Source organism: Papio anubis, chromosome 7 (assembly GCF_008728515.1).
Source record: "Papio anubis isolate 15944 chromosome 7, Panubis1.0, whole genome shotgun sequence".
Taxonomy (NCBI): domain Eukaryota; kingdom Metazoa; phylum Chordata; class Mammalia; order Primates; family Cercopithecidae; genus Papio; species Papio anubis.
The window spans coordinates 129,715,443-129,742,916 of NC_044982.1; the positions used below are offsets into that span (position 1 = coordinate 129,715,443).

The window sequence follows — 27,474 nt, forward strand, 5'->3', positions numbered from 1 at the left end:
CAGAAAAAAAAAAAAAAAAAAAAAATTAGCCAGGCATGCTGAGGCAGGAGAATTGCTTGAACCCAAGAGGTGGAGGTTTCAGTGAGCTGAGATCATGCCATTGCACTCCAGCCTAGGTGATAAGAACGAAACTCCATCTAAAACAAACAAACAAACAAACAAAAATAGCTAAGCTGATTTATTCTGTTGATTTGGTTATTTAATTATCTTTCTGAGAAGCACTTCATACTACCCCTTAAGCACTGCCTATAGGGGTCACATTTTTATTTTACTTATAGACACTTACGTTTTGTCTTCCTAACCAACTTGAGGGCAGTGGCAATAAGAATATATTTAAAAATATATTTATAATTTATAAACTCTTTATTATAAGTTCCATTTCATCTACAGTACCACATAGCAAAATCATCCAAGCTATTTTCCTCCTGGTTTTTTTGTTTCTTTCTTTCTTTGTTTTTTTTCATAGGAACCACTCAGACTGCATCCTTTCCCTCTTACTTTCCCAAAGGAAGAGAAAAACCATAATCAATGGCAAATGGCAGTTGCAGCGAAGCAACACCAGGACCTGGCTTCACGCTCGGGAGACAACACTGTGCCTCCTTCTCATGGTTTCTGATGTTCTACACATTCAGAGAAACTTCTCTAGTAACGAACTATAGAAATGATCCCTGAAAGTATAGTCTTCCTTTTTTTGTTTCTTTTACAAAATGTGAAAACTGAAGTAAATTTATGAATTTACTTTTACCCAAGCTTGTAAAATTAGTCAGTGGCAGGACCAGGTTCTTGTAGTCTCCATTCATCACACTTTCGGCTACATTGGGTTGCCTCCATGTGACCATGCTTCATATTCTCTTTTGTGCCCCAAAGCACCACATCATAGACAGTCAGTGAAAATTATGAGGTTCATTATTGTGATTATAAACCAAATGGGTCCAAATTCTTACTGTTTGCATATTAACAAAACTATACTTCTCAACGATGCAAGTAGTTTTTGCCTGATATCATTCTAGGTCAGTGTTCCTCAAAGTATAGCTCATGAAATAACTGCATTAGAGTTACTTAGGATGCTTATCAAAACCGCAGAGTCCCCAGCCTGGGCAACATAGAGAGAACTCATCTCCACAAATAATTTAAAAATTAGACAGGAATGGTGACGCACCCTTGTGGTCTCAGCTCCTCTGGAGGCTGAGGAGGGAGAATCACTTAAATCCAGGAGGTCAAGACTGCAGTGAGCCCTGATACCCCCACTGCACTCCAGCCTGGGTGACACAGTGAGACCCCATCTCAAAAAACAAACAAACAAACAAAAACCCCTGCAGATTACAGAGCTTTTCTCCAGTTCCGTTGAATAGAGTTCCTGGGGATAGAGCCTAGATACCCATTTTAATAGACTTCCCACATGGGAGTTAATTACACTAAAGTTTGGCAACCGCCGTTTTAAACAAACATAGTAAGGGATGTAGTGAAAATAAAAGACCAGGTACTGCTGGAAAGTCAGTGTCAACGCATAAAAACAGCAGAAGAGAGGACATATTTCCCCAATTCTAAGATACCCTCAATTGTAAGATACACCATTGATTTAATAGTAGCCTTTGAAGAAAACAGTGGTTTACTAGTTTTTATAAAATGGGTATGTTTAGGTTTTGTCTTAAGAAAGCAAAATTAGGCCAGGTGTGGTGTAATCCTAAAACTTTAAGAGGCTGAGTGGGGAGGATCGTTTGAGGTCAGGAGTTTGAGACCAGCCTGGGCAACATAGCAAGACCCCATTCTCTTTAGCCAAGTGAGGTGGTACATGCCTATAGTCCTAGCTACTCAGGAGACTGTGGTGAGAGGATTGCTTGAACCCAGGAGTTCAAGGCTGTAGTGATCTCTGATTGTGCCACTGCACTCCAGTCTGGGCGAAAGAATGAAACCTTTCAAATTGAAAATAGGACTTCTTGACTGTGAGAAAAATAAAACAGAACCACTTGACTGACTGAGAGAATGATACTAATATGAAAAAAAAAACATGAGACAGACAAGAACCAAAAACAATTTGACGTCAGAATGATAAATATAGTCTTAGACATTACTTTGAAAGTATATCTCTCTGTCTACACACACACACACACACACACACACACCCACCCACACCCCTCTCAAGGAAAAGTGTATAGAAAAACACAGCCAAAAGAGCATTGCATAGTTCTGGAGGATTGCATAGTTCCAGAAGAGTAATGAAAAATAACAGTGAATATGGAGGGTGAATTTAGAAGCCTCTCGCTGTCTCTTGCTAAGGTTTATTTATTTGTCATGTAAGTCAGAAGGGGTTGCTTCCCCCAATGCTAGAGTAGTAATTCTCAAACTTTATCAAAGATCAGAATCACCCAGAGGTCTTGTTAAAACACACAGCTCTGGCCGGGCGTGGTGGCTCAACCTGTAATCCCAGCACTTTGGGAGGCCGAGATGGGTGGATCACGAGGTCAGGAGATCGAGACCATCCTGGCTAACACGGTGAAACCCCGACTCTACTAAAAAATACAAAAAACTAGCCGGGCGAGGTGGCGGGCGCCTGTAGTCCCAGCTACTCCGGAGGCTGAGGCAGGAGAATGGTGTGAACCCGGGAGGCGGAGCTTGTAGTGAGCTGAGATCCGGCCACGGCACTCCAACCTGGGCGACACAGCGAGACTCCGTCTCAAAAACAAAAAAAAAAAACACACAGCTCCTGATTCTGTAGATCTGGAGTAGGGCTTGAGAATTTTCATTTTTAAGTAGTTCCCAGGTGATACTGATACTACCAACCCAAAAACCATACTTTGAGAACTAGAGTTGACAGATGTCTGACAAACTGGTGGGCTGGCAGGGCAGAAGTATTTCTGAGAAAAGTTCTAAGGAAAGAATGAGGCAGGCATAATATACGTGATCCAATGACAAAATTTTAACCATTGGCCATAAGACTAGGGAAGCAGGGATTCTAAGTTGAAGATGTTATATATTTCTTACGTTCACTTCTGGTGCAACCTACCTGGAATCACATTTTGCCCTCACTTTGAAAAAGGACTACATAAAGGACTACATAAGTAAAACTGAGAGAACTGTTTCATTAATACTGTCACACATTAGGGCTATAATAAGAGGGAAGAGAAAATTATTTCCCTCCATTCACCATCAAGTATTTTTAACATTACCAGGACAGATGGGCATCTGGTAAAGCAGCATGGAGTAGAAGCAGCACCTGGTGGAATATCATAGGATTGGACTTATTTCTAAACAGGTGTGGGACTCCCCATGGGGGCTCTCAGAAATAATTGAGTCGGGGATGTTCTTTGCAGGAGGCTGGAGTTTCTGCAAGCAGTTGAAGGCCAGAGCCAGGGCAATTTGAGTTACATGGAAACCTTTGATTTTTAACTCAGAATTTTCTCACATATCTTGAATAGAAGGCTAAAAGAGGAGGAGTAAATGTATATATGCCCTGTACTTGTGCAATCTTCTGGTCTGAGCTAATTTTGACGCAGCTAACAATAAAGAACGATCAGTTTATTTTCCATAGCATCATCAACATAACAAAGCCAAGATGTTTGAACTATAGCTCTTGTAGGTTTATGCAGAATAAGATAAGGAAGAGATCATAGGCTGGAGAATAATTAGAATGCTGCTACACTCTAGTGGTAAGGAGATAAGGACTCAGGAGTGGCCCCAAAGGGAATGAAGGAAAGGGGTATATAATATCAGCAAGACTTATCGATGAGATAATAATCAGTAAACTAGCGTAAAAATCAAAGATGGCACCAAATTTTCTGTCATGATAGCCAAACATAATACAATTCAACTAAGAAAGACTGAATTTTAGGTCAGGCATGGTGGCTCACGCCTGTAATCCCAGCACTTTGGGAGGCCGAGGTGGGCAGATCACCTGAAGTCGGGAGTTGGAGACCAGCCTGACCAACATGGAGAAACCCCATCTCTACTGAAAATATAAATGGCCACGCCTGTAATCCCAGCTACTTGGGAGGCTGACAGGAGAATTGCTTGAACCTGGGAGGCCAAGGTTGCAGTGAGCCGAGATCATGCCATTGCACTCCAGCCTGGGTAACAAGAGCGAAGCTCTGTCTCAAAAAAAAAAAGAAAAAAAAAAAAAGAAAAACTGAATTTTAAAAGAATCATTTTGATGTATTTTTTGGATTTCTTAAGCCTGAGGTAGTAATCAGCCTGTTATTTTAATTAGACAAGCACTGTATAGCTTAAATCTTCCTTATTTCACACTAAAATATTTTTCTTCATCTGAACTTTTATAACGTTTACTGTTTGTACTAGTCATTTAGGGTTAATTATAAAGTGAGTATTCTCAATGATCATTTCATGTGAACATACTTCTTAATTCCCCAAACAACTTTGTACTCCCAAAAAATAAGTCAAATGTTTTACACTTATATCCCCCATATCTCACTCTCTAGCACAATCACTAACTATATGTTCACTAAGTATACTTTTCTGAAGTGTATGGTTCAGATATGTTTTGAAAAATATAAAGGATATATTAAAAATTATAATCAATATTCTAAAAGATGATAAAAGGTCAGGATGCCATTAAACAAAAACTAGAATGATTTATTGGAAATTAAACATGCAAAGTAGAATAAAAAGATGAAGAGTGTAAAATCAGAGAAAAGATAAGAATTATAAAATAAAACCAGATAATTTCACAGAACTGAAGGACGTAAGTTTCTACACTGAATGTGATCACACAAGTAGCCAGCCCAAGAAACAGAGCAAGACCACACAAAGATATATCAAATACTGAAATGTCAGAACATCAAGAATAAGAGAAGATCAATAAACTTCAGAGAGAAGTAAGAGGTTATAGACAAAGGTTGTGGAGTCACAATAATATCAGACTTCTCTATAATTACCTGGAAGCTAGAATACAATTGAAAAATTACTTTAAAATGAAGAAAAAGTATTTCCAATCTTCAATTTTATACCCAGCCAAACTATAAAATGTAAAAACCTACAAGGTCTACAAAAATTTACTTCCCTTGCACTCTTCCTCAGGAAGCTAATTAAGAATACATTTGGGCTGGGCGTGGTGGCTAACTCCTGTAATCCCAGCACTTTGGGAGGCCAAGGCGGGTGGATCACAAGGTCAGGAGTCCAAGACCAGCCTGGCCAAGATGATGAAACCCCACCTCTACTAAAAATACAAAAATGTGCTGGGTATGGTGGCAGGTGCTTATAATCCCAGCTACTTGGTAGACTGAGGCAGAAAATTGCTTGAACCCAGGAGACAGAGGTTGCAGTGAGCCGAGATCATACCACTGCACTCTAGCCTGGGCCACAGAGCTAGACTCCATCTCAACAACAACAACAACAAAAGCCTGGGTGTGGTGGCTCACACCTGTAGTCCCAGCACTTTGGGAGGCTGAGGCGAACAGATCACAAGGTCAAGAGATCAAGTGCATCCCAGCCAACATGGTGAAACCCTGTCTCTACTAAAAGTATAAAAATTAGCTGGGTATGGTGGCACGTGCCTGTAGTCCCAGCTACTAGGGAGGCTGAGGTAGGAGAATCATTTGAACCCAGGAGGTGGAGATCGCAGTTAGCTGAGATCATGCCACTGCACTGCAGCCTGGTGACAGAGCGAGACTCCAACCCACAAAAAAATAAAAAATAAAAGAATACAGTTGGCTGGGTGTCATAGCTCACACCTATATTCCCAGCACTTTGGGAGGCCAAGGCAGAGGATCACTTGAGGCCAGGAGTTTGAGATAAGGCTGGGCAACATAGTGAGAACCTATGTTTACAAATAATTTATTTTTTTAATGAGCCAGGTATGGTGGCATGTGCTTGTAATCCTAGCTACTTGGAAGGCTGAGGCAGGAGGACCACAGGAGCCCAGGAGTTTGGGGGTGCTATGAGCCATGATCGTGTCGCTGCATTCCAGGCTGGGCAACAGAGGGAGACCCTATCTCTATTATTTAAAAAAAGAAAAAAGCAAAAATATGCATCATTAAAGAAAAAGGAGATCCAAGAAACAAAGGAATCAACACAGAAGAAGGAATTCCTCAAAAAGTGATCAAGAGAAATCCCAGGATGACACCTGTGTAGCAGGCTTATTAAAAAAAAAGTCCAGAGCAGAGGGAAAGAAGTGACTGTTCCAGGAAGAACGTATACAGTATTAACATGGACCTGAGGAATAAGTTGATATGACTGATCATACCGCTAACTCTGTGGCTAAGTTAGTGGGAAGTGAAGAATTAAGCAAATAAAATAATGAGGCAACTGAGTAATTTTTGTTGTTTGTTCTTTTTCATTCTTTGAGACAACTGTTAATTCCAAGATAGACAAAAAGCTTAACACAAAAATAAATCACAGTAAAATACCTAACTTAGTGGTGAATACTTATGTAGCTCTAATGCTTTAATCTTTGAGTATGTAATCAAAAATTGTTTAATAACTGGAAGATTGGAGCAATAGGAGGAGGAATGATATAAAAGGAAAGAACTAAATCCTCATCTTCCATGGGAATAAATCAATAAACAATATATACAATTATTTTTTTCTGTCCAGTGAATGGAATACAGTGTTTTGGGTTTTATTTTTTAGATGGTCTCATTCTGTTATCCAGGCCATCGTAGCTCACTGCACCCTCGAACTCCTGGGCTCAAGCAATCCTCCAACCTTGGCCACCCAAAGTTTTGGGATTACAGGAGTGAGTCACAGCACCCAGCCTACAATTGTTAAATGAAGAAACCAGAGTGTAAACTTGTTTCTCAGAAACAAGGGTACGAAGAGCTAAAGAACAGCTATGAGGCTGGGTGTGGTGGTGAGCACCTGTAGTTTGTGCTACTCTGGAGGCTGAGGCAGTAGGATTGCTTGAGCCAAGTTAGAGGCTGTAGTGTGCCACAAGAGCCACTGTGAATAGCCACAGCACTCCAGTCTGGGCAACATAGTGAGACCCTGTTTCCAAAGAAAAAAAAAAAGGAACTGATCATGAGTTAAATCATGAGAATAAAACCCAAAACACTGTATTCCATTCACTGGACAGAAAAAAATAATTGTATATATTGTTCATTGATTTATTCCCATGGAAGATGAGGATTTAGTTCTTTCCTTTTATATCATTCTTCCTCCTATTGCTCCAATCTTCCAGTTATTAAACAATTTTTGATTACATACTCAAAGATTAAAGCATTAGAACTACATAAGTATTCACCGCTGAGTCAGGTATTTTACTGTGATTTATTTTTGTGTTAAGCTTTTTGTCTGTCTTGGAATTAACAGTTGTCTCAAAGAATAAAAAAGAACAAACAACAAAAATTACTTAGTTGCCTCATTATTTTATTTGCTTAATTCTTCACTTCCCACTAATTTAGCCACAGAGTTAGCAGTATGACCAGTCATACCGATGATCATGAGTTGAAAGAGACTGTGAGGCTGTTTATAAAAAACAGGACTCAAGGGTCTGGAAGGACAGAACAGGGAACTGCTTTGTTTTTATATAAATTATTTAACTTTTAAGACTATTACATCTGATACTTTGAAAAATAATTTTTAAAATTTGGATAGTAGCCAGGCACACTAGCTCATGCCTATAATTACAGCATTCTGGGAGACCGAGGTGGGAGGATTGCTTGAACTAAGGAGTTCAAGACCAGCCTGGGCAACATATTCTACAAAAATTTTTAAAACTAGCAGGGCATGGTGGTGTACACCTGTAGTCCCAGCTACTCAGTAGACTGAGGCAGGAGGCTCACTTGAACCTGGGAGGTTCAGATTTCAGGGAGTCATGATTGTGCAACTGTACCCCAACCTGGGTGACAGAGTGAGACCCTGTCTTAAATAAATTAATTTAATTAAATTTGGATGGTAACTATTTAACTTAAAAATGGCAATCTTACCTCCGAGTTTACCTAAAGATACATATAAGCAAAATAAGAATAAAATATCAGTTTGTCTTCTGGTATTCTCCCTAGATGCCACTCCTCACCTCCCTTAAAAAATAGCTATGTATATTTTCATGAACTTAAATAACTATATTTTCACAGCTGTTTATCTAGGCTTAATTGTTGACAACACATGAAAATAAAAACTGGTTCTGTTTGTTACAAATAAATTATTAAATGATGCCATGTGAGCATTTGAAAGATATACCAAGAAAAACTACCACAGCAAGTATAGGTTTATCCAAGTAAAGGTTTTGAAAAATGGTGAAAGGCCATTGTTTGAGAAGTGTATGCCATGATTTTTGGCTCTCCTATGGCCCACTGGTCTATAAATGATTCATTCATTTAATTTATTCATATAACACAGCTTTATAGATTTCCTTTTTACATTTGAGGTACCATGCTAAATTCTAAATTTCCTGAAACCTGTATTATTCTTTTTTTTTGAGATGGAGTTTCACTCTTATTGCCCAGGCTAGAGCGCAATGGCACAATCTCAGCTCACCACAACCTTCGCCTCCCAGGTTCGAGTGATTCTCCTGCCTCAGCTTCCCAAGTAGCTGAGATTACAGGCATGTGCCACCACACCCAGCTAATTTTGTATTTTTAGTAGGGACGGGGTTTCTCCATGTTGGTCAGGCTGGTCTTGAACTCCCGACTTCAGGTGATCTGCCCGCCTCAGCCTCCCAAAGTGTTGAGATTTCAGGCGTGAGCCACTGCGCCCAGCCTTGAAATCTGTACTATTCTTATTTATATTTCATTGCCTAAAATACCATAAAATGCTTAAACCAGCAGCATATATTTTAATCTATTAACATCTCCAATTCCATTTTAGGCAACAAATTCAAATTTAAGAACAAGATTTATTGTTTATGGATTGACATGAAGATCAAAAGCACACACAACTCCTAAATTCAACATTCTGAAAAAGCTCTCCATTATCTTTTATTGTTGTCCAAGATTTGGATGTGGGCGAAGGACTACCTAGGTGCCCAGGCAAGAGACTGAAGGCACCAACTGTTTCAGTATAATAAAGAAAACAGTTAGAATAAGAATAGTTAAAATACAAATTAGATATAGAGATGATTATGGATGATTATCAATCATTATTATAAACATTATTGACTATTAGCTTTTAATATTACTCTTTGTTGCATTACTAATATACTCCAGGAATAACCAGCAGGTATAGGGTCAGGTGCTGAAGGGACATTGTGAGAGGTGACCTAGAAGGCAAGAGGTGAGCCTCCTGTCATGCCCGCATAAGGGCCGCTTGAGGGCTCCTTGGTCAAGTGGTAAGGCCAGTGTCTGGGAAGGCACTTGTTACTTAGCAGACCGCAAAAGGGAGTGTCCTTTCTTTGGAGAAGTCAGGGAACACTCTGCTCCACCAGCTTTTTATGGAAGGCCGGATATCATCCAGGCCTGCCCAAAGTCATCTGGAGGCCTAAACCTGTGGCGCTGTGCTTCAGTGGTCACACTCCTCGTCCACTTTCATGCTCCTCCCGTACTCCTGGTTCCTCTTTGAAGTTCGTAAGTAGATAGCGGTAGAAGAAATAGTGAAAGTCTTAAAGTCTTTGATCTTTCTTACAAGTGCAGAGAAGAAAACGCTGACGTATGCTGCCTTCTCGCTAGGCTTCAGCTACCCCTATCTTGTAATCACGTGACTTGCTTCTCTTGTCAATCACTTAGAAGACTCACCCTCCTTACCCTGCCCAGTTGTCTTGTATGCAATAAATATCAGCGAATCCAGCCCTTCGGGGCCACTACCGGTCTCCGCATGTTGATGGTAGTGGTCCCCCAGGCCCAGCTGTTTTCTCTTTATCTCTTTGTCTTGTGTCTTTATTACAATCTCTCATCTCCGCACACGGGGAGAATACCCGCCAAGCTCCCTAGGGCTGGACCCCACAGTTAGACATATATCATAGTATCATGTCAATGCGGATCATGAGGTCAGGAGTTCGAGACCAGCCTGGCCAAGCTAGTGAAACCTCATCTCTACTAAAAATACAAAAAAAATTAGCCAGGCATGGTGGTGTGCCCCTGTAGTCCCAACTACTCGGGAAGCTGAGGCAGGAGAATCACTTGAACGTGGGAGGTGGAGGTTGCAATAAGCCAAGATTGCTCCACTGTACTCTAGCCTTGGCGACAAAGCCACACTCCGTCTCAAGAGAAAAAAAAAAAAGGCACAGTCTTCTGCATTCTCAGGTAAACAAGAATATAAGTATTAAAAATGCATGTATTATATGTAATACATATTAAGTGTGGCCGGGTGTGGTGGCTCACGCCTGTAATCCCAGCACTTTGGGAGGCCGAGGCTGGCGGATCACGAGACCATCCTGGCTAACATGGTGAAACCCCATCCCTACTAAAAATAGAAAAAATTAGCTGGTGGCAGGCGCCTATAGTCCCAGCCACTTGGGAGACTGAGGCAGGAGAATCGCTTGAACCCGGGAGGTGGAGCTGCACTCCAGCCTGGGGGGCAGAGCGAGACTCCGTCTCCAAAAAAAAAAAAAAACCATCTAAGTAGGCATTAAAAATATAGCAATAAGAAAAAAAAAAAAACATTGGCCGGGTGCAGTAGCTCAGACCTGTAATCCCAGCACTTTGGGAGGCCGAGGCGGGCGGATCACAAGGTCAGGAGATCGAGACCACAGTGAAACCCCGTCTCTACTAAAAATACAAAAAATTAGCCGGGCGCGGTGGTGGGCGCCTGTAGTCCCAGCTACTCAGGAGGCTGAGGCAGGAGAATGGCGTGAACCCGGGAGGCGGAGCTTGCAGTGAGCCGAGATCGCGCCACTGCACTCCAGCCTGGGCGACAGCGCGAGACTCCGTCTCAAAAAAAAAAAAAAAAAAAAAAAAAACCAGTAAGCTCCACGAAGATATAAGCTCTGTGATCCACTATGGCATCTCCAGTGCCAGACAGTATCCAGCAACTTACTCGGTACTAAAATGTATTAAACGACTGAATGAAATACTACTTTGCAATTTTGTCTGCCTTCTCTAACCAACAGAGGTATTTATATGTCTGCGAAGGAAGACCTGTCTTGTTAAATTTTGTATCCCCAACAGCCCAGAAAATGTTGAAAGGAAAAAAATGGGGGGAAAAGCCCTTTTCTGGAACAAGTTAGAATAGGACCCACATACATTTTGTTACTAACAAAACGTCCAGCTTGTCTTTTTTCTTTGAAAACTGCATGGCCTTAAGAGGAGTCTATTCTAATTAGGAAAAAAGTCACCTTTTCAGAAGCAGGCACTTCCCACTCCATGCAAAGTGAAGCCAAGTTAGCAAAACCGCAAACACTTGGCTAATTCAAACACAAGCTAATTTATTATTATTGGCGCAAATTAGCCACTTTCTTTTGCTGCGCAGGTCAATGTCCACAACCATACTGACTCTGCCTGTAGGGCGAGTGTCTCACCAGTAGCTGGTGAGAAGCACAGCTCTTCTCAGCCAAAACCGAGAGCTACTGGAACTTGTGCAGTGCAGTAATCCAAACCCCTCGAGTAGATACGCCCGCTTTAAAATCTGCATCTCGTAAGAAATGCCTTCAATTTTCCATATTAGGAGCTGAGAAAACAGGTCTCCTGAGCCCTTCAGGGACAAGTTCTTTGCCAAATACTACAACCACCTCCAACCACTCCACAACGCCTGAGCCCGAGGGTGGGCCACACACGACCCAGCGCTAAAGGGTTACAACCAAGCTGTCCGCCGCCTGCCTTGTCTTTAAAGAAGCCGCACACAAGCGGGCTGCCCCGGAGTTCAACTTCCGGCCACATAGTGAGAGGATGTTTTCCTACTGGAGCTGAGCCGCGGGGGCGCGCCCCCCGGCCGCGCCCTCCTAGCCACGCCCTCCACGCCCGGCCTTCGGAGCGCGAGCTCGGGCGGGCACACGGAAGGGGCTGGGCCACGTGGGAGGCTGCTGAGTGGTTCGCCTTCGCCCCTCAGCGCGCTGTCAAGCGGAGGCAAGCTCAGAGCGCACGGAGAACGCGGTAGCGCGCGCGCGCGCGTTCTTAGTGCCCTCCCCGGTGACGTGCCTGGCCGGGGCCGCGCCAGGGCGCTGTTGCTGCCAATACAGCTGTCATGGCGTCCGAGGCGCTGGCTGCGGAGAACTGGCCGCGGTCTCCATAGAGCTGGGGGCGGGCGGCCCGGTATGGAGAGCAGCCCCGAGAGCCTGCAGCCGCTAGAACACGGGGTGGCGGCCGGGCCAGCGTCAGGGACAGGTTCTTCGCAGGAAGGGCTACAAGAGACCAGGCTTGCCGCTGGTGATGGTCCTGGGGTATGGGCGGCGGAGAGCAGCGGCGGGAATGGGCTGGGGGCGGCGGCCGCCAGCAGGAGCCTCCCGGACTCGGCTTCTCCCGCGGGCTCTCCTGAGGTTCCCGGACCTTGCAGCTCCTCCCCGGGTTTGGACTTGAAGGATAGTGGTGTGGAGAGTCCTGCTGCCGCCGAGGCGCCTCTGAGAGGGCAGTACAAGGTGACCGCCTCCCCGGAGACAGCCGTGGCCGGAGTGGGTCATGAGTTGGGTCCCGCCGGAGACGCGGGAGACCGCCCGGATCTCGCCGGCACCTGCCAAGCAGAGCTGACGGCCGCCGGCTCCGAAGAGCCCAGCAGCGCCGGCGGCCTCAGCAGCAGTTGCAGCGACCCGACCCCTCCTGGGGAATCGCCGAGCCTGGACTCTCTGGAGTCATTCTCTAACCTGCATTCTTTTCCCAGTAGCTGCGAGTTCAATAGTGAGGAGGGAGCGGAGAACAGGGTCCCTGAGGAGGAGGAGGGCGCGGCGGTGTTGCCCGGGGCTGTTCCTCTGTGCAAGGGGGAGGAGGAGGAGGAGGAGACCGCTCAGGTGCTGGCGGCCTCCAAGGAACGCTTCCCGGGACAGTCTGTGTATCACATCAAGTGGATCCAGTGGAAGGAAGAGAACACACCCATCATCACCCAGAATGAGAACGGACCCTGCCCCTTGCTGGCCATCCTCAATGTTTTGCTCCTGGCCTGGAAGGTACACTCTGCAGCTTTCTACTTCCTACAGCTTTTGGGGTGGAGGAAAACGGGGTGAGGGAGCTGCTGCATGTCAGGTGATGGCTTCCTTTCTTTCCTCATTCATCAGTCCCCTTCTTACATGAAATTCATTCCAAGACTTCCATGTTGAAAGAATATTCCCTTGTATATATATCGAAAAGAATTGCCCCTAACCTCCGTTTTCTCTTGTAGTGTTGTTTCAACGTTCAATTGTGGTTGATACACTTAGAAACAAGAAGGACTTAGAGTATCTTTAATCTTGTGATTATTTTAAACTATAATTTCCTATGTTTTCTTGCCGACTTTATCACATATGCAAAGAAGTGAAGAATTGGAGAAAGTAATCTTCAGAAGTTACCATCAATCCGTGATATCATGGACTAAGTTTTGATGGTTATGTTTAGTCTGATTTCCAACTAATGCCCCATTCGTGTGTAGATACTTAAGAGAATGGTGATGGGAAAGATGTGGCTCTTTAGACAAATTCCATTTAAGGAAAAGCATTGGTCTGAGACCCAATTACCATAACTTCTTGGTTTTCAAAGATTGTTTTCATTTTATGCATGATTTTTACTTGCCTCATTTCTTTGGCTCTCAAATGGTTTGGCATTATTACCAGTAACCATGCATCCGAATGTGTTAAAGGAGCTAAAACTCTTAAAAACTAAAGTAAGAAAAGATATAGCTAAGGTGAAGGAGCAAAAAAAGGAAGGACCCTTAAAAATAGGTATGATGAGGACTCAGAGAGAGTTACCTGTAAAATGAAGTGTCTTATTTAAGCTTGCAGTGTTAGGGTGCTAAGAAGATGCATCTCACAGCACCTATTTTATTTTCAAATTGGTAATTATATTTATAGATGCAATGTTTCCTAGAAAAAAAAATAACCCAAACTGGGTGTGGTGGTGTGCGCCTGTAATCTCAGCTACTCTGTAAGCTCAACTACGCTGGAGGCTGAGACAAGACAATCGCTTGAGCCCAGAAGTTTGAGACTAGCCTGGGCAATATAGTGAGACCCTATATTAAAAGAAAAAGAAAAGAAAAAAGTAACCTGGATTCTTCTGAACAGTTAGGAAGAAAATCACGTAAAGGGAATAGTGTTTATCAAACATGCCTTTATTTTCCTGTCACTAGCAAGGGCTGATACAAAAGAAATAAAATTAGAAACCTTGCCATTGTCTGGTGCATAATGGCACTGAGATGTTTTGAGTGAAGACAGTACCTGCCCTTAAAAGGCTGTCAAGCTGTTTGAGGTGGCATCATTGACTTACTTGAAACTGTTTAAGAACAAGAAATAGTAAGTTATATGAGACAAGTGGTAGGTAAATTGTGGTAAATCTGTGGAAATGCATTTGATATTCAGAAAGGGGAAATTTTCATTTGGTATGGCATAGTCCTAGAAAGCTTCATGGGATTTATGGATCTTGAACCAATCTTTTTTTTTTCTTTCTTTTTTAAAAAGACACCACCATTACAGCAATTTAACAGATCTTTTAAGGAAGAGAATTTAGAATAACAGGGAAATGGAATTCCCAGGGGAGAGAAGAGTATAAACCAAAGGAATGAAAACAGAATGGATATTGTGTGTTTATATGTTTATTAAATGACAGAGGTGGTAAGTTAATGTTGGAGAATAATGAAAAATAAGGTTGAAAAGGTAAAGAAGAGCCACTTGATAGAGGCTCTCAACTGGGGAGTTAGACTTGCTCTAATGGGCCAGAGTCCCTAATCTTTTTTGTAGGAAGGAATAGCTATTACTTTCCTGTAGTCCTTTTTCTGATATAGTACTGCAGAAATTCAGAGGAAAGGGCAAGTACTGTGGTCTGGAGTATTTGGGGATAGATGCATATTAAACTGACTCATTCAATTCAGACAGATTCAAGTGAATGATCAAATATTTGGGTTCCCACTATGTGTGAGGTACTAGAAATGCAAAGATGAGGCCAGGCGCAGTGGCTCATACCTGTACTCCTAGCACTTTGGAAGGCCGAGGCGGGTGGATCACGTAAGGTCAGGAGTTCGAGATCACCCTGGCCAACATAGTGAAACCCCATCTCTACTAAAAATACAAAAAAATTAGACGGGCATGGTGGTGGGCACCTGTAATCCCAGCTACTTGGGAAGTCGAGGCAGGAGAATTGCTTGAACTCAGGAGGTGGAGGTTGCAGTGAGCCGAGATCAAGCCACTGCACTCCAGCCTGGGCAACAAGAGCGAAACCCCATCCCCAAAAAAGAAAAAAAAGGAAATGCAAAGATGAGTATGATGCAAATCTGCCTTCACGTAGCTATCTAGTGGGACGACAGACATATAAACAATAATTACAGTGCAATGTGAGAAGCTCTAATATGCTATGGAAGCCCAGAGAAAAGGGTAATTGGGGAGGGGATTATCAAGGGAAGACTTCATAGAAGAGATAACCTGTGAACTAGATCCAAAGGATGAGTGAGAGAAGACCTTCTGGGCAAAGAGAATAGTGTATTGAAAGATACTGAAGCAGAAAAGGATTTCTTCTACTTGAGACCTTCAACCTGGGTTGAATTGTGCAGCATAGGAGGTAAAGGAAATGGTGGTAATAGCAGGAAATAAAATTGATAGGTTTTGTCAGATTATGAATCAGCAAGCATGCTAATGAATTTGGAGATTACTTTGTAAATCTGTGGTTATCAGTGTTTTTTTTTTTTCCTCCAGCTTATTGATGCAAACAAAAACCAGTCATAAGTAATCATTGATGATTGATAAAGAGATGGATGAGAGAAGCAAAGTAGAGCAGTATTCTCAAAGTGAGCCGGGTACTAGAAGTCAAAACTATTTTTATAATAATACTAAGAAGTTATTTGCCTTTTTCTTTTTTTTTTTTTTTTTTTTTTGAGACGGAGTCTTGCTCTGTCACCCAGGCTGGAGTGCAGTGGCCAGATCTCAGCTCACTGCAAGCTCTGCCTCCCAGGTTCACGCCATTCTCCTGCCTCAGCCTCCCGAGTAGCTGGGACTACAGGCGCCCGCCACCTCGCCCGGCTAGTTTTTTATATATATATTTTTTTAGTAGAGACAGGGTTTCACCGTGTTAGCCAGGATGGTCTCGATCTCCTGACCTCGTGATCCACCCGTCTCGGCCTCCCAAAGTGCTGGGATTACAGGCTTGAGCCACCGCGCCCGGCCTATTTGCCTTTTTCACTCTCATTCTCTCACAAGTGTCCATGGAATTTTTCAGGCTACGTGATGTAATGGCATCGCTCTGACAGTTAATGCAGTGTATGCCTCTGTACTTTGTGTTTTAAATTTTTCTCAATTTTAATTTATAATAAGGTGGATATAGATAGATATCCACATAGATGAAAGTTATTGGGGGTCCTCAATCATTTTTAAGACTATAAAGGGCTTTGGGAACAAAAAGGTTGAGAAATGCTCTAGTAGAGAAAAATAGTAAATGGGGTGTGAAGGTGGTTGTCAGATTTCAGAGGATCCATTGATGTAGGTGTTTAGACTTTCTATATAGCTGATATTGGAGCTATTCTAAATTGCTAGATAAAGAAATGACATGAAGAAAGTGGTCTTTTACTTTGATATTAGGCTAGAAGTAAGATTGTAGTGAGTGTAGCAGGAAGAATTGATGCGGATAGCGCTTTGGTTAGAGTTCTTTGCCCCCTCTCTTTGATGAGGATAATGTAGCATTCCCAATGATGATTTCATCACTGACTGGCTATAAGAAGTGAAGACAGTAACCCCATTTTTCAAACCTGAGTAACAGAGATTGGTTGGATCTTTCAAAAGATAGGGAAGGTATTAAGGGAATTATTTTAGATGGGGAAGTTGATGCCAAAGTTTGGTTGTGTTTAGTTGGAAATGTCCAGTAGTGGGACATAAAAATATAAATATTCATTATGCTGTTAGAAGCATGGACTGGGTCTCAGGGAAGAGGCTGATTTTTTTTTTTTTTTTTTCTTGAGACAGAGTCTCACTCTGTCTTGCCCAGGCTGGAGTGCAGTGGGAGGATCTCGGCTCACTACAGCCTCTGCCTCCTGGGTTCAAGTGATTCTCCTGTCTCAGTCTCTCCAGTAGCTGGGACTACAAGCGTGTGCCACTACACCGGCTAATTTTGTATTTTTATTAGAGACAGGGTTTCACCATGTTGGCCTGGCTGGTCTTGAACTCCTGACCTCAGGTGATCCACCTGCAAGAGGCTATAAAATTATAGAGAAAAATCAAATTGGAGAATTACTACCTAGAGTAAATATGGTAGTTCTGAGACTAAATGAATTCTCCAGAGAGTAGTGAGCAATAGTTCTCAACTTTTTTTGCCATCCCAATATGTGAGAGTGACAAATTGCCAGCAGAAACATCCTCTCCATCCTGTCTCAATTTCCCCACTCCCTCTCCTCCCCTACCTCATTCTCCAGGAGACAGAGAGAAAACAGGAATAAAGATCAAATTGGGGGAGGAAGGGAAGAATATTAAGGGTGAGGGAGTGAAAAACCAGCATAGGCACAATTTGAGATGTGGAATGAGAACTAGAAATAGGGCAATGTCATGAGAGTATTCAGAGAAAGATAATGTAATAAAAATTTAGTACATTACTATCGTCAAATGCAGCAGCATCAGAGAGCTGATGGAGTAGGGAAGATTCTGCCGAAGATGACAGGTGTAGGGACAAGGTCACTGAAAAGTCAGGATAACATGGAATCCTCAGTTGTCTTTAGAGGAAAGGAACAACAACTGTATTTTCTGAAGTATTGGGAGGAATGGAACAAGAAAAATACAGAGACAAGGTCACATTAAGATAGAGAAGTTGGCCGTGTGTGGTGGCTCATGCCTGTAATCCCAGCATTGCGGGAGGCTGAGACAGGAGGATCGCTTGAGCCCAGGAGTTTGAGACCAGCTGGGGCAATGTAGTGAGACCCCCCATGTCTGTAAAAAAAATAATAATAAGGAAAAAAAGAGAGGTAGATGAAAACTGAAGCCTTGTATTTTTCAATTTGGCAAAATAATCATTGAACTCATAAGCAGTAACTATTGAACTCATTAATAATTAAGATTGTAAAGCATTTGACAGGGTGAATTTTGTGAGAAAAGTATATTGCATTTTAAAGAAGAATCTCAGTGGAGATTATGCTTAGGAATTTGAGGCACAAACAGAAAGACTGCCAATTAGTAGCATGGATAAATTGAGGTATCCTTTAAAAACGATTAGATTATCAGTTTTGCTTTGTTTTTGGTCTTTCCCTAGTTCGCTTATGTCTGGAAATAGGAGCAGGAAGAATGACTGGTTAGAGTTATCAAGACTTGGGCTTTTCTTTCAAGAACTGACACCTGGGGTGTAGGGGGAGAGAATTAGAGAATTGAAAGGGAAAACAGCTGATAATCTCTTTTGGGAGAGGATGAAATTATTAGAAAATCAATAGACTGAACAAACTGGGAGGATTTGAGCAAAGGTATAAGTGTAGTAGTTCTGGATGAGAAGTGACAGTAAAAGTGATCAAACAGGGTAAGGACTGAGTTGAAAGTATTGGTTCAGAACTGACAGAGAGTAGGTGATCATTCATAATCTATTAAATAGTTGGCTGGGCACTGTGGCTCACGCCTGTAATCCTAGCACTTTGGAAGGCCAAGGCCGGAGGATCAGTTGAGCCCAGGAGTTTGAGACCAGCCTGGTCAACATAATAAGACCCCATCTCTATAAAAGAAAAAAAAAATTGTTTTAATTGTAAAAAAAGAAAATCTATTAAATAGTTGAGCTGTGATAATCTAACAAATCAAGAAAGAAATCTATTACATTTAATTCAAGCTCAAATTTGTAATTCTGTTTACCTGTCATTTTCAAGAGATAGTTTCATCTACCTCTGTGTTTTTCCTTTTTATTGTTTTTTTGTAGAGATGGGGTCTCACTATATTGCCCCAGCTAGTCTCAAATTACAAATTATACCAGGTAAACTTATCAAAATGTATCAAATGTATCACTTAGAATACATTTTTATTTTGCTTCTTTTTGACTGTGTTTGATTTTTAATTTTTAAAAATCTTATTTTAGCTGTAAAAAAAATGCTTTTTATAGGTATATTTGAGGGCTGTAACCCATGCAATTAGGTGTTTATGAAGTTAAGCTAGAGGTAAATAATATATATATTTTAGGGCTTACAAAGGTATTTCTTTAATAATAGAGGGAATCCCTACTTGGTTATACTTTTTTTTTTCTTTTAGAATGTTATAGGTTCTGAGGCCAATATACATACAAAAAAACTTACATATAACCTATATTATACGTTGTGATAGAGAAGACAGAGTATTGCAATATCTAATCATTGTATAGCATTTTAGTAGAAAAATGAATGCACTAATTTAAGATGCTGGAAACACATCTCCTCTCCTTCTTAACTGTTTTTGGTAGGGAATTCTTTTCCCAGTTTTTTTTTTTTGCTTAGTATAAGCTGAGATTATCTCCTGTTCCAAGTCATGGGAGGGATGCTGGGGTCCTGAAGAAGGATTTTTAATATAAAGTTGGTTTCTCCAAACATCAAACCTATAAACTGTAAAATAAGGATTCATATGTTTGATTCTGTAAAATATAAAAAAGCTTAAAAAAAAAGAACAGACACAAACTAAATCAAAACCCACTAAACTAAGAGAACTCTTTGCTGGATTATCTAAGGGCTAATTTCCCTTTTTTTTTTTTTTTTTTCTTTTTCTTTTTTTGAGATAGACTGTCATTCTGTCACCCAGGCTGGAGCGTGTTGGTGCAATCATGGCTCCCTATATAGCTACGACCTCCCGAGCTCAAGCAGTCCTCCAACCTCAGCATCCTGAGCAGCTGGGACCACAAGTGTGTGCTACCATGCCCACCTAATTTTTTTTTTTTTTTGACGGAGTCTCACTCATTCGCCTAGGCCGGAGTGCAGTGGCACGATCTTGGCTCGCTGCAACCTCTGCCTCCTGGGTTCATGCGATTTCTGGCTAATTTTTGTATTTTTAATAGAGACAGGGTTTCACCATCTTGGACAGGCTGGTCTTGAACTCCCGACCTCAAGTGATCTGCCCACCTCAGCCTTCCAAAGTATTAAGATTACAGGTGTGAGCCACTGTGCCCAGTTTCTTTTTTATTTTTTCTGTAGAGATGTGTCTCACCATGTTGTCTAGTCTGGCCTTGAACTCCTGGCCTCAAGTAATCCTGGCTTAGCCTCCCAGAGTGCTGGGATTACAGGCGTGAGTCACTATGGCCAACCCTAATTTCTTAATTTACAAAGAGCCCTTATAAATTAGAAAAAGATGAGCAGCACAATGGCAAAATGAACAAAAGGCTATTAACAGAAAATTCAAAGTTCAAATGGACATACGCTTTTGTCTCATTATCACCTGCAAAGTGAGGCACGATGAAGGTGAGCTTTTTGCCAGGGGTGAGTTTTTTCTCTAGTTCTCCCTCCCTCCTTGATGACTTTTTTACCTCATATCCTTTCACAGACACTTCTAACTTCCATCTAGGTTATGCTTTTTCCCCTGACTTGCAGAAACATTGTAATCACACAAATTTTCTTTTCCTGAAGTAAGTAAGCACAGAGCTCTTTTGAGGTTTTCCAAGTGTGTTTATTACTTATAAAAAAGGAAAAACAGATGGTGAGCCAAAGGTTCCATCTTAGCCTCTGCCCACCTTGTTTTTAAATATAGATCCTGTAAAAAGAGATTAAAACTTCACACAATTGTGGGGTTTTGTTTACACAAAAGACTTAAGAACATTTCTGAGGCTTTCATTCCCAGTCTCTTCCAAGAATTGGTGTTGTAACTCTGGATTTGTAAGATAAGGTAGACAAGGGCTGAGGAGAGAATAAATACTGCCAGTAGGAGTTGCCCTCTAATAGTGATAGATGTGTTCATTTCTTCTTCTCCCCTTGATATGAGTAGTCTTTTAGTGAAAAACCTCACTCCCTATCCAACCTTATCTGTTGAGTCCCAGGTGAAGGACATTTAGGCACAGGTGGTACTAACAATCATAGGGACTTTGAATAATAATAGTAAGTACTCAATTATTTATGTGTCCGGATACTGTGCATTATTTTACATGCATTGTATGTTTTCCCTTTTAATTTTCTCAACCACATCATGAAATCCTTATGTAGACTGTTGTTCTTATTTTATGTATATAGAAAATTGAGGCCAGGCACAGTGGCTCACGCCTGTAATCCCAACACTTTGGGAGGCCGAGGTAGGCAGATCACCTGAGGTCAGGAGTTTGAGACCAGCCTGACCAACATGGAGAAACCCCATCTCTACTAAAAATACAAAATTAGCTGGGCGTGGTGGCGCATACCTGTAATCCCAGCTACTCAGGAGACTGAGGCAGGAGAATCACTTTAACCTGGGAGGCGGAGTTTGCAGTGAGCCTAGATCATGCCATTGCACTCCAGCCTGGGCAACAAGAGTGAAACTCCGTTCTCAAAAAAAAAGAAAATTGAAGTGCATAAAGTTTAAATAACTAGTCCAAGGTAAGATTATCACCTACTCTAGAACCAGAGCTCTCACTCAGGATGTTTGATTGGGAAGATAAAGTTCAAGATAGCACTAAGTCTGGTGGACAATAGGTCTGGGGCAAAACAGGATGGGAGAGCCAATGATAAAGTCAGAGAAGCAGAAATAGACTTCATGATTTCTTAGATCAAATTCTGCAATCTGGTACTAGTTGCTCTTTATACAGACTCCTGTTTTTAGCTCTCTGTGCTTTATCTTATGTCTTCTGAAGTGTCTGACACTTCTAATTTCAGAGTCTCTTTGGGGTACTATGGTGAATAAACTTGACTTTCCCATTGTAGTTTATTAAATATATTCTTAGATGTTTTTCAGCAATTAGTAACTTCTTTTTCTACTGCCACTACCCTAGTTTAGGCCTTCATCTCTCACCTGGACTACCTTAGTAGCCTTCAAAATGGTCTCTTACCTTACCCTATTCTCATCTATCTTTCAAGCAATTAATGTAAAATTTAATTATTAATATTTTGGGGAGGAGATTTTTCAACATAGTAAGCTTGCTGAGCTTCTTAAATATACATGGTGAATTCTGAATGGAAGATGCCTTCTTTTACTAGTAAATCTTTATATATTTTTTTCAGACAGAGTTTAGTTCTTGTTGCCCAGGCTGGAGTGCGATGGTGCAGTCTCGGCTCACTGCAACCCCCGCCTCCTGGGTTCAAGCTACTCTCCTGCCTCAGTGTCCCAAGTACCCGGGATTACGGACACCTGCCACCACACCCAGCTAATTGTTTTGTATTTTTAGTAGAGACAGGGTTTTACCATTTTGGCCAGGTTGGTCTCGAACTCCTGACCTCAGGCAGTCAGCCCACCTTGGCCTCCCAAAGTGCTGGGATTACAGGCATGAGCCACTGCACCCAGCCTACTAGTAAATCTTTTATTAGTAAATCCCACTGCAACAACATTCTTTATTGCTCTAAAACACTTTGAAGTGCTTATAAAATAAGACTTTCCTGCAAATTTAATATGTGTGAATATATCTGCAGTTTCTGACAGTTTTAAATAGGCCTTGGTCTTACTCTGAGGATAGGGTCTAAATTATGATAAAAACTGACAAAAGCGTTTCAGAGTTTCAAAGCCTTTTTAACTTGTGGGTTGTCTCATAAAATTTTTCTGTTTTGAAATACTGATGGCAGCGGAGCGCGGTGGCTTATGCCTGTAATCCCAGCACTTTAGGAGGCCAAGGTGGGTGGATCACAAGGTCAGGAGTTCAAGACCAGCCTGGTGAAGGTGGTGAAACCCTGTCTCTACTAAAAATTAAAAAATTAGCCGTGCGTGCTGGCGGGTGCCTGTAATCCCAGCTACTTGGGAGGCTGAGCTAGAGAATTGCTTGAACCCAGGAGATGGAGTTTGCAGTGAACCGACATTGTCTCACTGCACTCCAGCCTGGGTGACAAAGCGAGACTTCATCTGAAAAAAGAAAAAAAAAGAAAGAAATACTGATAGCAAGTAGAAAGCCAATTAGATTTACTAAAAAGTCTCAATTTGAGTATTTTTTTAGTAAGTATTATATTACTAGTAGTAAATGAATAGTACATACAAGAAATTAAAATGTAAAGCATGATGTGTAATAGCTTATAATACATACATTTTTATTTGCTGGAGCCAGAATTAAAGGCATGTTGAAAGAATCCTTAAGTTTTTGAGTCCTTATTTTGAAAAAAGTGGGTAAAGCTTCTCTTTGATTCCCATTATTACTTCTAATATTTTCTAAAGAATAATTTCTTTACAATTTCAACTAAAAAATCACGAATACTATATATTCATGCTGAATATATAAATGCTACATATATACACACATATGTATGTAAACACTGCGTATTTCATATTAGTGAAATTTGACTATTATTTAGTGGGTCCATTTTGCCATATGTAAGTAATACAAAAATAAACTGCAATATAAAAATGTTATCTTCTTTGTTCCAAACTCAACTCCCTGTTTGAATGTCAAACTAAAAATGTCACAGTTCCAAAGCGGACATCATTTTCTTCTACAAACTTATCTTCACTTGCCAAATTTCCACTGCTATCAATTGTATGGATCTTGATTTTTAGTTTCCTGAGCCTTAGAGTCAACTTTGATTATTCTTTCCCCATCATGCTCCACTTTTCCCTGGTCACAAAGTTCTATCAATTATTGATTTAAAATATGTTTCAGATGATGTTTTATATAAGATTTCATTGAGTGGAAAGTGTTCTGCTGTTGTTAGAAAAGCCTGTGAGTATTGGTATAATGGAAAAGGCAATTGGCTTTGGTGTCTGATCTCACTTCCCATCACAGTACTTCTACTTACTTTGGATAAATTAACGTTTTAAAGCCTTAGTTTATTCTTTGAATGGGGTTAATAATGCCTGCTTCATAGGATTGCTGGGGATTCAGGTAACATAAAATCGAATGACAATTAGTAGATGTTCAATATATAATTTTCTCTCTTTTTTTTTTTTTTTGAATCGGAGTCTCACTCTGTCACCCAGGCTGGAGTGCAGTGGCATGGTCTTGGCTCACTGCAGCCTCTGCCTCTCTGGTCCAAGTGATTGTCCTCCCTCAGCTTCCTGAGTAGCTGGGATTACAGGTGCCTGCCACCACGCCTGGCTAATTTTTTGTATTTTTAGTAGAGATGGGATTTCACCATGTTAGCCAGCCTGGTCTTGAACTCCTAACCTCAGGTGATCCACCCACCTCGGCCTCCCAAAGTGCTGGGATTACAGGAGTGAGCCACTCTTCCCAGCCCCTGACTTCTCTTTTCTAAAGAGCAGAGACTGGCAAATAACTCAATTTTATATTTTCTCAAGTATCTTCCCAACTTTGAAGAGGTGTTGGAACTCAAAGTGTGTTTCTTGAATACTTATTATATTGGTATTCTAATTGTTAAGCATTTAAAAACATTATTTGGCTAGTAGTAATTTTTGTACTTGCCATCACCTATATAAAGTGCTTCTTATTTCTTAGTTATTGCTGAGTCCCCTGCATTTATCTTTTCCTTTGGGTTATCAAAATCACAGGTGTCAAAACCTTGGCGTATCATTCTTAGGATGTTTCACATTCCTGTTTAAGATTTCACTTACAGTTTAAACAGAAGGTTTTGTTGTTACTATTTTTGGTCTTGCTTGAGTCTATTCCCAGATTTACTTTCTTCTTTAGATGATTAAGAATTACAGAATGGGCCAGGCACGGGGACTTACACCTGTAATCCTACCACTTTAGGAGGCTGAGGTAGGCAAATTTAAGCAGGAGTTTGGGCTCCTGCTTGAGTCCAGGAGTTTGGTCAACATGTCAAAACCCCGTCTCTACAAAAAATACAAAAAAGTAGCCAAGCATGGTGGCGCACGCCTGTGGTCCCAGCTACTTGGGAGGTGGAGGTGGGAGGATCACCTGAGCCCGGGGAGGTTGAGGCTACAATGAGCCATGATATTGCCACTGCACTCTAGCCTGGACGATAGAATAATTGAGCTAGATATTTTAGGTTTTACCTTATAGTGGAACATCTGGAGTCTGAGTAGCTTTTTTCTTTTATTAATTTAAATATTCTTGTGCTTATATTAATAATTTTCCAGGGCCGAGTGCGGTGGCTCACACCTGTAATCCCAGTGATTTGGGAGGCTGACGTGGGAGGATTGCTTGAGGCCAGGAGTTCAAGACCAGATTGGGCAATGTAGTAAAACCCCACCTCTACAAAAAATACAAAAATTAGTCAGGTGTGGTGGTGCATGCCTGTAGTTCCAGCTACTTGGGAGGCTCAGGTAGGAGGATTGCTTTAACCCAGGAGGTCAAGGCTGCAGTATGCTATGATCCTGCCACTGCGATCCATCCTGGAGGACAGTGAGAACATGTCTTAAAAATAATAATAATAATTTCCTCAGGAAATCCAGTTAATTCAGTAATATTTATAGGGTAGGACATTTTCCTAGATAATAAAAATTTATTTGGTCTCTATTAATTGGGAGCTATTTTTTAATATATGTTGAGATACTTTGCTCAAATTTTAGGAGGAATATTTAAACTACTTAAAGTGTCTTCCAAGTACCTTTGTATTTGTTAAAGTACTCATTTATTATAAACAATATGTTGTAGATAATTACCAAAAGAGGTCATACAGGGTCTCTCTCTGTTGCCCAGGCTGGAGTGCAGTGGCATGACAGTGGCTCACTGCAGCTTCAGAATTCCTGGGCTCAAGTGATGTTCCCACCTCAGCCTCCCAAATAGCTGGAACTACAGGCATGCAACACCGCACCTGGCTAAGTTTTGTTGTTTGTGTTGGGGTTTTTTCTGTAGGGACAGGGTTTCCCTATATTACTTAGGCTGGTCTAAACTCCTGGGCTCAAGTGATCCTTCCACTTCAGCCTCCCAAAGTGCTGGGACTATAGACGTGAGACATCGCACCCAGCCAGTTATTTTTTTTCATTGTAAAACTTAAAATTTAGAGATTCAGACAGACTGCCACAACTGTTAGTTCTATATTCTTAGCCAGCTATCTCATAACTTGTTTCTCCTTTGAAAAAATCTAAAAAGACTTACAAGTCTTTTTAGGTTATTAACAAAGCCTTATCAGGTTGTTAACAAAACCCTTGGCACTTGCTTTTGAGGTGATGCTGGTGAAGGAAAGCAAAAAAAAAAAAAGAAGCAAGCTTTTGGGAAGATCTCAAATGGTTAAAAAAAAATAATTAAGATCTGTGGATGGCTCCATAGTATTAGTGTGAAGTAGGCACTTTTTAGTTTTAATAAACATCCAAAGTACTTTACTGGCTACAATTCAGGAAATGAATATACTACTGACTGCTTGTAAATAAGTGAGTTGAAATACTTGTGTATTTGCTTCTAAAAAAAATCATCTAATGCAGAGATCAGCAAACTTTTCCTGTAAAGGATCAGATAGTAAATACTAATATTTTAGGCTTTGCATACCCTGCAGTCTGCTGCACAGATTCATCTCTGCATTATAGTGGAAAAGCAGCCAAAGACGGTACATTAACAAATGTGTTCCAAAAGAAAGTTTATTTAGAAAAACAAACAGTCAACAGTAATTTGCCAGAGTTTCAATTTAAAAATATGTCATTTATGGGAACTCTGTGTACTTTCTGCCCAGTTTTTCTGTAAACCCTAAAACTGCTTTAAAAAAAATAGTCTATTGAATTTTTTTTTTTTTTTTTAATTGAAACAGGGTCTCACTGTGTCACCCAGGCTGGAGCGTAGTGGCACGATCTCTGCTCACTGAAGCCTCCGCCTCCTGGGTTCAAGCAATTCTCCTGCCTCAGTCTCCCAAGTAACTGGGACTACAGGTGTGCGCCACCACACCTGGCCAATTTTTGTGTTTTTTTAGTAGAGTCGGTGTTTCACCAAGTTGGCCAGGCTGGTCTCGTACTCCTGACGTCAAGTGATCTGCCCACCTCAGCCTCCTGGATTACAGGTGTGAGCCACCGGGCCTGACCTGAAATTATTTAAAAATGTCACAAACGGCCAGGCGCGGTGGCTCAAGCCTGTAATCCCAGCACTTTGGGAGGCCGAGACGGGCGGATCACGACGTCAGGAGATCGAGACTATCCTGCCTAACACGGTGAAACCCCGTGTCTACTAAAAAATACAAAAAAAAACCCACCGGGCATGGTGGCAGGTGCCTGTAGTCCCAGCTACTCGGGAGGCTGAGGCAGGAGAATGGCATGAACCCGGGAGGCGGAGCTTGCAGTGAGCTGAGATCGCGCCACTGCACCCCAGTCTGGGCAACAGAGCGAGACTCCGTCTCAAAAAAAAAAAGTCACAGACAATAAAAATAATTTAGAATGAAATGACGATCAAACCTCAAAGACATCTCTTGGTTTTTACTGAATAATAAATCTACTAGATGACTAATTATAACTATTGACTGTCATCTATGCTTACAGAGGGCTTCAGACCATTCTGTTTTATAGGGGTCTTTTTAAAAACTTATTTTACTTGTTGATTAAAACAAAATTGTGACATTATTACATTTGATAACATAAACACCTAGAGGACCTTTTTCAACATTTGGGAGAATTGTTGGAAGAATCGCTGATTTAAA

General features: G+C 41.3%; 1 protein-coding gene and 1 non-coding gene across 4 annotated transcripts in view; one reads left to right on the forward strand and one right to left on the reverse strand.

Annotated features, from left to right (window-relative positions):
- Positions 1-468: 468 nt before the first annotated feature.
- Positions 469-684, reverse strand: LOC116276288. The gene has a single exon (XR_004185705.1). It is a non-coding gene; the product is annotated as a small nucleolar RNA U3 (small nucleolar RNA).
- Positions 685-11,879: 11,195 nt separating this feature from the next.
- MINDY2 (MINDY lysine 48 deubiquitinase 2) overlaps positions 11,880-27,474 on the forward strand; it is an 83,592-nt gene continuing 67,997 nt past the window's right edge. For 2 of the 3 annotated variants that reach the window (XM_021940611.2, XM_003900991.4), the window contains exon 1: positions 11,880-12,916. In XM_021940611.2, coding sequence (XP_021796303.2) covers positions 12,074-12,916 — 843 coding nt within the window. In that variant the 5' untranslated portion in view covers positions 11,880-12,073. The remainder of the gene's footprint in view (positions 12,917-27,474) is intronic. The other variant, XM_009210283.3, reaches the window with a different exon arrangement.